The sequence below is a fragment of the Dromaius novaehollandiae genome, chromosome 7 (genome assembly GCF_036370855.1).
Source record: "Dromaius novaehollandiae isolate bDroNov1 chromosome 7, bDroNov1.hap1, whole genome shotgun sequence".
NCBI classification, from domain to species: domain Eukaryota; kingdom Metazoa; phylum Chordata; class Aves; order Casuariiformes; family Dromaiidae; genus Dromaius; species Dromaius novaehollandiae.
The window spans coordinates 12,802,450-12,817,898 of NC_088104.1; the positions used below are offsets into that span (position 1 = coordinate 12,802,450).

Below are 15,449 nucleotides of genomic sequence, written 5' to 3' on the forward strand. Positions count from 1 at the left end.
GGGGGGCGGCGATGGCGCCCGCCGCCGCGCGGCCCTGAGGGCCCCGCCGGGGCCGCCGCGGCTCGGGGGGACACCCGGGCTGCGCCGGGGGCGTTCACAGGCTTTTATTATTATTTTTAATATACTTTTATTTTTGCCCCCCCCCCCCATTTTGGAGTCCCCCTCCCCCGCTGCTTATCCCCTGTCACGGAGGAGCCCCCTTCCCCAGTCCCCCCTTCTGAGCGGACTCGCGCTCCCTCCGTGCCCGGCGGCCTCGTCCCCTTCGTGCCGGGCATGTCCCGGTCCAACAGCGTGAGCCCCCCGGGCTTCGGCGGCCCCGCGCCCTGGGCGGGCGCCGAGCAGCACCGCTCGGCCTGGGGCGAAGCAGAGGCCCGGGCCAATGGCTACTCCTACCCGCCGCCTCCGAACAGGTCCTCGGGCAAGAAGGCCTCCCGCATGGCGAGCAGGTGGAGGAGCGAGGAAGACTACGAGCCCCAGGCGAGCCGGAGCCGCGGGGAGAGCGGCTGCAGGATGATGATGAGCTTTAGGTCCAAGTCTGCCTGGCAGGAGCACGGTGACGAAAGCCGGCGTCATCGGTCCCGCCACCAGCCCGGCGGAGATTCCCCCGCTGCCCCCAACGATGCCAGCCCCCGGCAGCTGGGGGAGCAGGGGGAGGTGCGGCCCCGCTCTGTCGAGCTGGGGCTGGAGGAGAGACGCATCAAGGCCAAGATCGAGGAGCTGGAGGAGGAGGACGGGGACGAGGGGGACTCCGAGGCGGCCTTCTCCATGGGCAGCTGTTGCAGCAGCCTGCTGCAGATCTTCAGGTCCAAGAAGTTCCAGTCGGAGAAACTGGAGCGCCTCTATCAACGCTACTTCTTCCGACTCAACCAGAGCAGCCTCACCATGCTGATGGCCGTGTTGGTGCTGGTCTGCGTAGTCATGCTGATATTCCACGCTGTGCACGGCCGCTACGAGGTGTCCTACGTCGTGGTGCTCTCTCTGGCCATCCTGCTGATGGTGGTGCTGTGCATGGTGTGCAACCGCAACGAGTTCCACCAGGACCACATGTGGTTGGCGTGCTACTCGGTCATCCTGGTGATCCTGGCTGTGCAAGTGGTAGGGGTTCTGCTGGTGTGGCCCCGGAGCGCCTCCGAGGGCATCTGGTGGACCGTCTTCTTTATCTACAGCATCTACACGCTGCTGCCGGTGCGGATGAGGGCCGCGGTCATCAGCGGGGTGGTGCTCTCTGCCATCCACCTGGCCGTCTCCCTCAAGATCAACGCTGAGGATAAGTTCCTCCTCAAGCAGGTAGGCGAGCCCCGAGCCCGTTGGTGCGAGTGCTCAGCAGCCCCGACCTGGCTGCCGTTTTGCGGAGCGAGGAGAGGGGGTTTAGCGGAGTTTTACGGGCCTGCCTGATGCCGAAAGGCTGATAGGCTTTCAGTCGAAACCCCAAGTTGGCTGATCCTAAGCAGGATTTTGTTCGACGTGGTGGCCAGCCTGGAGCCCTGCTCCTCCAGAGCTGCTGTGTTTCCTCCTTGCTCCTCTTCATTAAGGTTCTGAACATTTGAAAAACAAAAATTATCTTAGTGGTTTCTAGTGACCGCTGTTTTAGTGCGCTATCAACCAGCCTTGCTAATGCCCTTCAGTTTTATTTTGTGTAAACAGCCCCGCGCTAAGCACACCTGTGGAATGGTATCTGCGCTCGCTGCCATGTCACCGAGAAATGCGTGGAAAAAGTCTTGTGATTTTTATCTGGTAGAGGTTATCCTCAGGTGTAATTCTAGAAACTAAATTCAGTGTCAATGCAGTGTTTGCTTAGGTACCGGAGAGCATGCTCCATATAAACATTAAATAAGCTTCTGATTTAACAGCAAGGTGTTTGCTCTGAGATGTGCTGGAAATATCCATGGTAAAGAAGCCCAAACAGAGTTTGTATGCAGCTAGCAAAAAAGTAAGACTTATAAATGCAGATTATTATTTAACTGTAGTTGTGATACCGTGTTTAAGTGGAGCAGCTCAATTCACAGGAACAATAAAACTATTATTGAATGCATTACAGTGCATTTTTTAATTACCATGTCTGTATAAACAACAGTAAAACAAGGAGCCACTCTTCTTTTCCAAGCAAAGGAAGCAGCCTTGGGGATTGTGTGCTTTAAGCTTACAAGACACCTTGGCAGTAGGAAAGCCATTGACTTAAATCATTGTAGCTATATGGCAATCGCTGTTGCTCTAAAGAGCAGGGATCTGAGTAAGGATGAGTTTATTACAAAGTCAGCCCTGATGCTTGTACATAATTGGGGGTTGTTTATTAAAATTTGGTGTTTGGTAGCTTACGGCTCTGTCACATAATACAAAATAGAGCATTGCACCTTGCTGTGGCTGACCTGAGTCTTACTTCTAAGTTGTTTCGGTTTCCACGTATTGCAGTGTCAGAAAAAGTTCTAGGGCTTTCTTTTAAATAAAACCCTGGTAGATCTGGGCTGTCACTGCTTTGCTCTACAAAATATCCCCTGAAATTATTATTATTATTTTTTAAATTCTTTTCTGTTCTCTATTCTCTTCTCCTTTCCCCTCAGTTAACCCTGCTTGGGTAGTGTCTGGCTTTAAAGTTTGTTACAGATATTATAAACTGTACATGACATTTTTCTTATGCTTGATATAAACGGATTTTTATGGATTTTCAGCAGAGCATACCCTGTAAGCAGGATGATTACCCTTTTTCTGCTTCAGCTGGAGAAGTTGGCAAACATGCTCAGCTCTTCCTTTCTGGGGCTCTGGTTCTGCAAAGCCTTGTGCATATTCTTAACTTTATAAACACAGTTGTCCCATTCCGTTGAGCCTATTTGGATATTGCTTTCTTAAATATGAAAGCAAAGCTTGTCAGGATTACGGCCAGAAGACCTAAAAATCTGATGCAAGCAGAGTTGAGTTTTGATGATACTGATGAGTGCATGAAATGCTGTTACATTGGAAAGCGTTGATAACTATATTTTAACGGGAAGGAGCCTAAATCACAAAGGCCAAGTCATTAACTCCCTCACTGGAGAATCTGGGATAAGCTCAGGCTCCCAGCTACTTACTCAGATCGCTAGACCTGCTCTCTCCCTTTCCAAACGCAGCAGTTATCTGTATGAGGTTAAGAATTACAAATACATATGCACTTGTCAAAGGTAAGACATGGGCAGCAGATGATGATACAGTATTCACAAATCCCTGCATTTCACAGTTGCTCTCCCTTTCCTACTAATGTTGGGTTTTACTGCAGGTGGAGCATAAGAGCTGAGTTAATGAGGGAGATTCTTAGGAAGGAAGATCCTTAGGAATCTTCTTACTTTGCTTTCAAATACAAAGGTCTGGATCCTAGTGTGGTCTCAGTTGGCCTAGTGCTACTGCATTCAGTGGAGTTGTTGTTCAAGGCCAAGAATCAAATTCTTTGTACGTTTGCGTATGTACATGAGCTGCTATCTCTCGCTGTCTGATAGAAAAATCTGCTTCTGCAGAGCACATTGCCTCACAGCTATTAACAGGCCTTTCTCACTGGGGCTGTAGCTGGTTGCCATGGCAATCTGCTTTGTTCAGCTCTGCCCCACTGATGCATATAAGCCCTATTTCTCCCTTCAAACTAACCTTGGCAAAGGTGGATGGAGACCAGATAAATCAAGAGGAAGGGGTTAAGTTGTTTTCAGTGACTTCACTCTGGTAGTCGCATCAGGCTGGATTTTGTGGCACAGAAGTGGATAGTGAATGCTGTTGTGACTATGTGACCAGATGGTTCTTTATCCATAGCGTTCATAGAAGAAAGACTGCTTAGAACTTGTATCCCCTCTGCTCATTTTAACCATAATATTTAAGTGAGTTCCTTTGTGTGTTTTTTCTTTTTTTTAATCTCCTCTCAGTTGCTTCCAAGCCTGGAAAAATCATACACTCTTGTTACGATCTGCTAAAATTCTTGTAATAAGCTGGATGACTCTTCTGTAGACTCCTGAGCACTTTTATGAGGCTCAGGAACCTGCTTAAAACCTTGCTGCTTCTCTAGAGAAAGAGGGTGAAATTGTTCTTGGTTGTAGGTCCCCTTTGGGAGAAAGGAAACTTGTTGGATTCCCTTGCTGAGGATGCATGGTTTTATTGTCTGAATTAAATTGCTCTTAGCACTGCTGGACTTCTGTCGTCAGACTTTCTGGTCCAAGGCTTATGCTACTCAGGCTTGTATCTTTAACTGCGTAGACCCCCTCAGCTGTCGATTCACAAAAGGGTTAAGGTGCTCAGCTGTTTCTGAGTTGGTATGGGGATGGGAATAAAGGTGGCTGTGATCCGACTGAACTGCTTTTAATAATTCTTCTGGGGTCACAGGACTTTCAAAGGAGGCTCTGACTTCTGTCTGCTAACCTGAGGAATCTGGGGTCTGTCAGTCAAAAGAGTACAGTACTGTGTGTGCACTTAGCGAAAGCAGCAGGTATACCTGGTACCTGTGCAAGTCTGATCAGGTAGAGACAATGATTTTGGCTTCTTGCATTTTCTGTCCCAGTTAAACATCAATTCTAATTAATATGATTTACTGCATTATACGGCAGACTCTTTCAAATGTATGCAGTGCTGAGGGAGGGAAGAAGAGGAAAAACTATTCTGTTTAGGAGTTTACTTACATCCAGAGGCTACTGCTGGAAACAGAACATATTGAATGTATAACAGTACTCAAACTACAAATTTGACCATGTAAAGATTCCTTGTGTTCCTGTGATCAATTAATTCTAGAGGGATTGCCTTCAGGTTTATTTGGGAGGGGATGAGTGAATTTGTCTTTATGTTTTTGTCCTTGTGTTTTTCAGGGAAAGTTTGGATTACAAATGTGATTCAGTGCACAAATGTCTGTATTTTCCTTTCTTTGTATACACTATGTATCTCATCTTGGGCCAGACTTTTCCATGTGATGGTTGTGATCCACTTGCAAGCTCTGAAAATACAGTGGACTCCAGGATTTATATAAAAAGTACTTTACATGTTAATGAGACTAATACTTAACTGAGAAAAGAATATACTAGTTATTGATAACCTGTCTTGCATTCACAACAAAGGTGATACCATGACACTGAGATCTAATCTATATTCCAGAAGGAACAACCTACCTAGCTGGCCCACAAAATCTGTACAGACACGTGGGAAGAACTTACAGTGTATGGGCTGCAGATGCTTAACTTAGATCATGTGAGTAGACCTATTGCCCTCAGTGCAGATAGTCTTGAGTAAGCACTGGCATTTTTGTAAGACTGGGGGCTAAGGGACAGGGAGTTTCACAAGAGACTTTACTGGGCTCTGAATCAGAGTTAAAAAGGGATGGGGACTGTGTGTGGGAGGGAGTGGAGAAATAAGAGTAAGGGATAAGAATGCAGTATACAAACATCAAACAGACTCATGGACTGAGGTTAGATTTAGTCTTGTTTTCCCATCCAAACCTGTTCTATTGTGAGTTTCTGAGGTTCCTTGTTCAAGGATACAGTTAAGCCTCTGTAGTTTATTAACTCATTGTGAGTGGGTGACTGTTAAGATAGCATAAAAACAGAAGACTGAGAAAGATCTTTTTTTTTTTTTGTCTTATGTCTGTAAGGTCATGAAAAGAGAAACTGAAATGTGCAGATCTTTTTCTTCCCCAACTACTACTGCAAACCTTCTACAAAAGATTTTAAATAGCAGAGTTTTGAGCAGCTGCCCCAGCACATGGTTCTTGTTTATGGCACTCAGATTCAGGACTCCTGATGCTGAGCTCCTTGTTGCTCAGCCCCACTTCATATGCCTCCATCATAACAATGTTACATTAATACTCCTCATCCTTCACTTCTGAGAACTGTGTTTGTGTTGGCCTTTCTCCCTGTCAGTCTGTGTTAATGATACGTGATTGATCCACAGCTGCGTGGTGGCTCTCTCGAAAATGCAGCGTTTCAGTTTAACCATTTCTAGGAAGATGTTGCTATGAAAACATGTGCAGTTTCTCTTTTTCCTTTCCCTAAACAAACTGTCATTTCAGCTGGGCTAAAAACAACTTTTTACTGTAATAGGATATTGACTTATGTCTTGTGGATATCTTCTGGCATATCATAAAGATGCTTTTTAGATGCAATTTAATTAGCATTCAATGAGAAGCTAGTTACATAGCAGGAGAAATGGAACTGTATGTTTCATCTGGGTTGCAGTGTCCTTAAGACATGTAGATGATGACTGATTTTGAGACTAACAGGTTCTCAGGGATGTGTTACTGAAGTCACTGTAATGCACTTTTGTAGTTTTACAGTAGCCTTTATTCATAAAGAAAGAGAAATGTGCAATCGGAATACAGATGTACATGTCGTTTCTTTACAGTTTTATGCTATGTGCCTTACTCTTCTCCAGCTGGAAGGTAAGTTTGAGTAATATTCATTGATATTCATTGATACGACCTGATGTTAAGGCCCTCCGCTACATGGGGCCAGAGGCTGCATGTCTCATACCATTTAATGTCTTATTCTGCATAAATGCTGTTTTCAGTAGAACTGCTCATACAGTTAGATGTACTCCAGCAAAAATAACAATTGAAGAATTTGCCTGAGCAGTAGGTTGACTGAAGTCAGTAAAAGTCCAGGATTTGGGGCCTTTAGCTTGGGAAAACAGGCAACCTGAAGCATTCAACAACTGTTGCTCTGGTAATTGCCTTCCCTGGTGTAATTCTCTAATAGATGTAATTAAATTAATCCCTGAGGTATTGTATATCAATTAGTCCTTAGTAGAAATATTGTCTGTATCTCTTGGGAGTGCATGTGTTGCTTGAAGTTTATAGAGGCGTCTGTTTTTCTTTCTTATATCTTAAATTACCCTATGATCCTGCCACCTCCTAACCTTCCTCCCATGCTTACTTCCCTCTCCCACCCCAAATCTCTTTGCAATTTTGCTGAAATGTTCACTGGTACCAATGACTGTTAGTGGAATTGTGTTTACTGAGTGCTGCGTGCCTTTTATCTCTGTGTTACTGGATTTGTGACAGGTTCGTTGTCTGGGTAAACTGACCCATTTGACTTGTTTCTCTGAGCTTTGTGGTAACAGTTGCAGTCTTATAGCTGGCTGGGAACTTGGTGAATTGGATGTGAAACTCAGTGGGGATGATATAGGTGCATTGCTGCTCCAGATGCACTAATTCTAGCAAAAGATTTGTCCTTCTAGGCGCTTTTATGACACGCTTGAAAAAGCAGGGTATGCTAGTTCTGCTTATTTCTGGAGGGATGAAGATATTTCAGCAAAATGTTGGCAGATTACATTAGGATTTGTGAGGCAGAACGATAGCTTTGGGGGCTCCGATCTTACAAAGCAGTTGTTGCTGACTTGTCCTTAAGTGTCCTGGCTCTATAGTTTGGTTTGACGCGAATGTGACCCTTCAGCTCTGTCATAGACTTGTCCAAGGCAGGACATCTTATTTGCATGGTCTTTCATTATTAACTGCATTCAGATGAGACATAAACCTGAACTGCAGTAGAAACCAAGTGTTGATGATCCTAGTACTAAAGACTCATTGGAACTTGTTCTGCCTTCTCAGAGCCTGAAACAGCTGCAGCGCTTCCTAAACGCTGTTTTTCTCCGAGTTAGCTGTTGCTTAGACAGTGCTGCTGAAGTCAGGGATGGAAGAAGGCTGGGACCCTGCCCAGCTGGAATGTGAACTTTGGGCACCAGACTGTTCTCTAAATGCATTAAATTTGTATTTGATTAGCTAATCTTTCAGTCATGCACCACAGATCCCTCTGACTCTTAAGAAGAAAATTGGAAGAACTGCTAACTTCTTGGCCATTTTAGTAACTGAAACACTGTCTTTTGGGAATAACTGGTTTTGTCTTTATGGGATATTACTCTCACCTGCTAATCAAATCAACAGAACCTTCCTCCTGTCCCGGCACAACATGCAATGAAAAGTCTGCAGCAGCAGTTGTAACACTGACAGGTAAAAATTGAAATTACTTTGACAGCAGCTCCCATGCGTGTGGTAAAATGGTCTGTCCTGTAGCTTTTAGTGGCTTCTGAGAATCTGTGCTTTGACAAGTTCCTGTCTTCCTCCTTTTCTTTTTTTCTTTCCTGTGCAGCTGGGTGCAGTTCGGAGAACATACCTGCTTTTGTTTGGGGGAGGTGGGAGACAGCGCTCTAAATTCTGCTAGCCTTGGGCAAGCTTTATCTTCTCGCCGTCTTTTTATTGTAGCATTTACAAGCCACCTTGCATGGATGATATGCACCAAAAAAATGTAGTGCAGAGGGGATTGGACTGCACCAGTCTCCCCAGAGCCTTCCAACTAGTACATGATTTGCCACATGCTTTTTTTGTGGCCCAGAGGCATAGGATACTGACAAAGTGTGTGAGAGGAATGTAAAGATTCACAGCTTCAGGGAAGCGGGTGGGGTTCCTGTATGAATACTATGTGATTTTTTTCATCTCCCATGAGTCCTGTGTTTTGATGTGGGCTGTAGTCAGGGTTAGTTCCTTCCCTCCTTCTGAAGTCTAGCCTAGTGATCTTAACTTGTGGTATCTTGCATTCAGGAGATGCTTTCTTCTTGTTTTAAAATTGATGATACTTTTTTTTTTTTTTGGCTTTACCCAACGTGTACCATTCTGCCGCCAGAAGTTTAAATTGATTCATTATCGTGGAGTCCTTAGGCAAGGTAAAAACCCAAGGGGAAATCTCACATGAGTGAAAAAATACAGCCCCAAAGATTAAGAAAGATAATCTACATATGAGGGGGTGTGAGAAAGAGTCAAGAATTTTGAAGTGTCTTTTGAACACCAAAATCTTCTCACCTTGTTGCAGGAAAGCTGGAAATTTCTAACACCTAATAAGATCACACATAAAATGGTTGTCAGCCCAAGATAAGAGTCAAAATGCTTTTTAGCACCTGCAACTGGACCACTCCCAAGAAAATCTGTACTTGATGTTTTATGATGATGAGTCTTGCCAGCCTCGTCATTGGCATATATAGGAACAGCATTATCAAACAGATCTGCAATAGAATTTAGCATGAGATAATCCTGTTCTGACGCTTAGAAATAGACTAAACCAATTTAAAACTCTGCCTTTAACTTCTGTTTTCAAGCTTGTGTTTGAACATTTGGGAAGCTCTTCTCCCCGAGAAGTCTAATAATCAGATAAGCTTGAGAGCTGCTGCAGCCAGACACATTCAGGTTTGCACTGCAAAGGTGACACATTCATGAGTGGCAAGAGACCCCACAGCTTCAGAATTCGTGGACAATGTTGGCATCACTGACAAAATCCCTCCTAGTGTTAGGCCAGTCTCACTGATACTAGCTAGGATTTCCTTTTTAGCATTTGCTATAGAAAGTTTCATCATAGCATCAGGCTTTCTTTGTTCTGCAAATAAAATACCTTTATGTACTTTTTTTCTCAATATCCATCATGAGTCATTAATGCAGTTGGGGGTATCCTTGTTCTCTTTCCTGGACGTAAAGAACACAAATCATGTTTGTGTGTTTAAGATGTTACCTGGAGTGTCTGTGGAGATAGCATCAGTGTGCGCCATGTGGTCGTCATACTCATGTCCTTCCTACCGCTTAGCAGCAAAGGCACTAGAAGATACGTGTCTCGAAGTAGCCTGAATCCTGCCTATGTGACTGATTCCTCTGCAGTTTAAGTGATGAGCTTTCAGATGAAATACTAAACTTTCTCTTCTTTTCATGAAAGTCTTACACATCCATGGAACACTCATAACATTTTTTCTGGGAAGTGGGTCTTTATGGCATTACACTGCCTAACTGTCATCCTCCCTCTTCCTGGGAAGCTTTGCTTTTGGAGGGGGTAGAGTTGTGGATTAAAGCCACTCTACAAATTTAATATACGCATTCCACTAGTATCAGAGTGCATCTTTGAGACAGTAAACAAAGGACTGTGCTGATGCAACAGAGGAGGAATATAAATAGCTTCCCCCCGCCCCCAAGACATTAGAAATGGATCTCTCAAAGCAGCAACTTAGGCAAACTATTCCTTAAATGTGCTTGCAGCTTGTATAGGACATGCTGTCTCACTTCGTAGTCTAAAGAAAAGGCTGTGACATTGCTTGCAAGAATCTGTCATAAGACATTTCTAATGCAGACAGCTCCCTGGCTGTATTTTCACCTTCGCAAAAAGCCATGGCTCTTTCTCTCTATTTCTCTCTCTAGAGTAAATGCCACAAGCACTGATCTCTGTGCACCTCAGACTCTGGAAACTGAATTCCTAGAGCTAGCGATGTGGTAAGGGACTACTCAAATCAGTATTTCTGAAAACAGTCAGCTTGCCAGTCAGCCCACAGACGACAGAGCTACTCAGACAGGCTTGCTGAGTGATGAATTCTTTCCATTTGCTGGGAGGTACCCAACAGCAGCTTTGTCCATATTATTCCTTAATGTATGGGGATTTATGCACAGAATTGCACAATGGGCAGACCAAGGAATGCATTATTAATGAAGATGATGTTTCCAACTGAATGGGATTTTTTTTTTTCGGGTAGGTGGTTACTAATAATCTCATAGAGGAAAGGAAGAAATGCTGTGTGGTACTAGAAAGAAGTATATCATGCAGCGTGGTGGGAGATCAGGTAGTTAAAATGTTTCAGCCTTACCAGCCTTAAAAGCTGACTGCAGCCTTTAAAGCTGTTAAATATGAGAATAGGTTACTAGTATGGGTACTGCTCTTCTGAAGTGAAGTCTGTGGGCCTTTAGACCAGAAAGGAGTACTGTGTTCATTTAACACAGCCCACAGAAGTTTTCTCTGACACATAATGATTTCTTCAGTTCAGTTGGTAAGGAGGGGAAAAAAAGTTAAATTCTGAATTAAATGATATTTTTCAGTTGAAAAAGGAATCTGCAATGATCTCTGAGCTGCATATGAACAGAACCAGCGATTCCCTCCTCCCCTCCTTTAACAGAAGAGTATAACACCCTGTGATGGAACATATTGGGGGTAATTTGCTGCTCAGAGTGATATCTTCCACTTAAGACATAATGCAGATGGTCATGTTAGTTTGTGAAGGGACTCTGACATCATGCCCAGATTTCATACTGCGTAATTATGTTCTTGCCTTCTTAACTGTAGTTGAATTATGGCATTTTTCTGTGCTCATTTTCTATTCTGAACTCTTTAACAGCAGACGACAGCGCTGCTGAATAGCTGCTGTGCATGCAAGTGATTTTACACCCATAGCTGAGAAACTTGCAAGGCTGTTGACAAGCCAGAAAAACGAGGGAATAAAGTTATGATTTGTATCTTCTTAGTTATGTTAGTGTGCTGGAGCAAGTGCTGTGCTGCTGGTAAGCCTGATAAATGCACTGATAACTTTTGAAAGCTACTGGTTATGATACAGTTGAAGGGTATCTCCTGAGATCAGCTACACCATCCCACAGCACCAAGACAAGACCCACTCAGTCTCAGCCACTTGTGGCAGGTCCTAATCACATATCCATCTAAAAAAACTCCTGTGCATGTGTGCTTTGGGGGTCACAAAGCTGTTGATTTTGCTTATATTTAAAGAGCCTGGGTGGGATTTGAGGAAGAAATATTGGGAAGAGAAGACCATGACTACAACTCTCTGGCTTCTTTTCCTCACCTTATGAAACTGCCTCTTAGCTTCCTTGTTTTACCTTATTTCTACTTCCGAAAAAACCACCTGAAACCTGCAGTTCTCCATCTCTATTTGTAACAAACAATGCATTTGTATGACATCTGGCACAGCTGGATCTCATTCCTGAGGCAAGGCCTTCTTGAGAGTACTGCAGTACAGACAGTAAACTTGAACACTAAATGTCCTTTCACAGGTGACTTCCCTTTCAATGTGTAGTCCTTCTCAGCTGTTTTGGACAGGTGCACTTAAGTACCTTCATCCTGACTCATTAGCACATTAGGGTTACTTCAGGGGCTCTTAAGCTATATGCTTCTTGCAGCTACCATGGAAATGGCTGTGAATAATCACTTAAGGAAATATTTCCAAAAGTATTTCCAAAAAAATTTGTCTTTTATTAGATAAAGTGAAGAGGTTGCAGTTATTTTTTTCTTTTTTTTTTTCCCCTTAACTGATGCAGATAATGAGTATCTGACTGTAGTCATGATACCGAATAGGGTGCACATGTCCACGTGCACCCCAGGTGCGCCTCAAGAAACCACTATACAGAGACTGCTGTCCACAGCTGAAATCATCTTATTCTGCTATTTTAGATGCAAATAAGATCCAGTAAATTTAATTCACTCCCAGAGGGAACACAAACTAAATAAAGTCACACTTGCTAAGTGGAGCATTCACACAGGTTTAACAATCTTCCTCAATTTCTTCTGATGGACTTTTCTGAACAGACAAACCTTTACTGTCATATCTCCAGGGTAAGACGCTCCAGCATGTGTAAGTTGGGAGTACTTAATGTTACCGTAATGCATTGCCCACATATGCTGTTTTCTATTAACAGAGATACAGTGTCACCCTCTGTTCTGCATGCTTGCCCCTTTGGCAAGGCCTGGGGCCAGTTCTGATAGGGACAGAGCCAAGAGAGTAGCTTATCTGTCATGTTTAGCCTGCCCTTGACCCTGTTACCAAAGCTGCTTCTCAGGATCCTGGTCATGAATGTCTCCTTGATAGGGCCCTTTCTGTGCCAGGGGCTGCTGCAACTGCTCCCAGCTCATCCCACACAGAGGCATGATATGCTTTCAAAGCTCTTGGCCTCCTGGTTGGGGCTGAGAGGGAACCTTTCTATTGCCAATGCCTTAGCAGCTGTGTCCATGATAATAACCTGTAATAAGATGTAGGCCTAGTTGTTAAACACTGAAGCGGCAGGTGACACTGTTCTGTGGCACTTCAGGAGTAAAATCTTTGCTGGGGAGCTTCCTTCACTTGCTTAAGTTCTTCCTACGTTTAAGCCACCTATAATACTGCATGCACTGATTCAGCCAGTGCTTCCCCATGACATCACTGCATCTGCTGTATGTAAAATGCCATGGGTAAAGATCTGCCTGCCAAACCTCCTGCTTGAGGTTATTAGAGAAGTAGGATGCTCTGCTCAAACACGTGGCATTGTAACATTGGCTTGCTGGTGGAAACTTAAGGTTTGGTTCTGGATGGAGTGGGAGAAGGTGTTGATTTCCTTTTACTATAGAGGGAAAAAAACCCTGAAAGGTGCCTTTTGCACAAACAATGGCTTTAAGTAGGGCTGCAGTTTGCTGGGCTGAGTTAAACAACTTTTGAATTTTAATGGCCTGGATACCTCTTTCTCCCTCTGCTACTCCCTGTCCCAGTCAGATTTAATAGGAATCTTACCTCTGTTCAAACCGTACCTTATTCCTTCATTGCCTTGTCTAGTTTTTATTTATCACCACTGGAAATGAGTTGGAATCTAAATGTGTTCTGCCTATCACCAAAAATATCTTTTTCCCTCTGGCTGCTTGCAAAGTGCCTTTAACTTCCCTCAGGGCTTTTCTGTATGAAGGGACAGCTGCTGTAGAACAATAGTGACTGATTTACACTGATCAATCCCCACATTACTGAAAAGCGTCTATTTTATACTAGCCGCCCTGCAGTGCATGCTTTTCAGAGACACTCGGGTGGGAGATGCATCTGCAGTGTCTCCACTTTCTCCCCAACCTGACTCCTTTGTAGGTCCTGAAAAAACCCTTGGGAAGAAATAATATAAATATTTAGTAGCGAGAGGTGCATTTTTCTCTCCTCCCCCAGTATGATAATTGATCACCAAAGTTTTGGTTTTGTGGAGTTTGTTCACATATCTTTCGGCAGCAGAGCCTGCCAAAGAGACTATCAAACTCAGCAACCAAAATGATCTTGCCCCCAGTCTGGCTTTAGTCCAGCTCAGCTAAAGTTAGTCCATTTATTTGGACCAAAATGGGCCAGGGAGTGCACGTGTTCACCTGAGCTGGCAGGCTGGAGGGGTGGGTAACATCTAGGGGAGAACAGCAGCAAGGAACCAAGAGCAAACGCAGACGCAGCTGAAGGTGCATCCTGATAGGGATGTGTGCTACTTTCAGACTTGTGCTGGAGGGAAGGGCATAAAGCTATATTTTCAGGGAGCCCTTGACATAACAGGAGAGAAGATGGCCCTAAGCATGGCTTTTCCACCTGCTGTGTACCTGCAGCCTACCCTTCCTTTCCTGTTTGCTTACTCTCTGACCTCCTCAGTGATGTGAGCAGCTGTAGGAAGAGGTGTCAAGCAGTGTAGCTCTGTGTTCCTGCTGCTGGTGCTGATTTTTCTGGTGCACTTTACATGTGTGGGTAGCCAGGATGAGCCCTGGTAACTGTCAGCTTTCACTGACAGCAATCAAATGTTATTCCTCGCTGACAAGAGGAGAGACAGTTGCATAAGGTACCTGCAGCTGCAAGTGAATCTTCATTGCCCTGTGTTCCAAAGTGACAGGAGAGAGCAGTTTGTTTCAGTAGCTGATGCACTTCATGTGAGAGCTATTTGTTATCACAGCATGGGAATTGGTGCTGCAAGTGAAGTCAACACAGGTGTTTTCTGGCTCTTTAATAGCTTGCTTTCCTCTCTTTGCCAGAAGAGCAACCAGGTAGTCTCATGGGAATCTGTTGCCTTCTGATATTTAATTTGCTTCAGGCTTACTTTGGCATTCTGCCTTTCTTCTGCTACCCAGCTTGGCCCACTCACCTGCTTCTGCTACCAGTGTTGTAGAGGAAACAAAAGATATTTCTATAAAGTCAGGCTGTGACTTGCTCAACATGCTGCAGTTGGGCCTAGCAGTCCTCCAGCACTCTCCTTCCCTGAAGTGCTTTATCATTTTTAGTTTCTGACTTCTTCTCAGCTGAATGTTTGAGTGATTTCTGCTGAACTACAGTGAAAGTGTCATCATCTGGCAAAGGAACATGCAGGTGAGAAATTGCAGAGCAATTCTTCTTTTGTCCATCTTTTTGATTTAGGTATTGCTGTGATAGCGGCCTTAAGATATCTGTGATGCACAGTGCTCATCTATGACCACATGTGATTTTTGCTGAAGCGTATATATCCTGGTGGAGGTATGGAGTGTATATAAACTCCATATATATGGAGTTACATGGTGTGTGTCTTAACTAGAATATTAATTGCTCTAGAAGGTTTTTAAAACAGGAGACTGGATAGGAAATGTCTGGCAAAACAAACTGGCAGCTGAATACTGACCAATTATGGAAAAAAGCTATGGGTTTAAATGCTAGAAGAGACTTTGCAAGATGCTGACAGTAAGCAGAGCGCATGGAAATGCATGTGGAGCATATTAATTTGATCATGAGCTTTGGTGTAGCCCTCCTTGTATGTCTTTCCTTGTTGCAGCCAAGCATCTTGTACCATGGACCACCCATCTAGGTTTGTTTTTTGAATGTCTAACAAGCAATATCTGTAGAGTGTCTCCAAATATGCCTTTTCATAGGAAGCTTCTAGTTTCTGAAACATGCTGTTGAGGTGGAAGCTATTTTTTCATGAGGTAGGATTG

General features: G+C 44.1%; 1 protein-coding gene across 1 annotated transcript in view; it reads left to right on the forward strand.

Moving 5' to 3' along the window:
* The window catches only part of ADCY5 (adenylate cyclase 5), a 226,410-nt gene continuing 210,961 nt past the window's right edge, over positions 1-15,449 (forward strand). Inside the window, exon 1 of the mRNA XM_026118471.2 lies at positions 1-1,287. Within this exon, the coding sequence (XP_025974256.1) occupies positions 274-1,287 (1,014 nt within the window). The 5' untranslated portion in view covers positions 1-273. The remainder of the gene's footprint in view (positions 1,288-15,449) is intronic.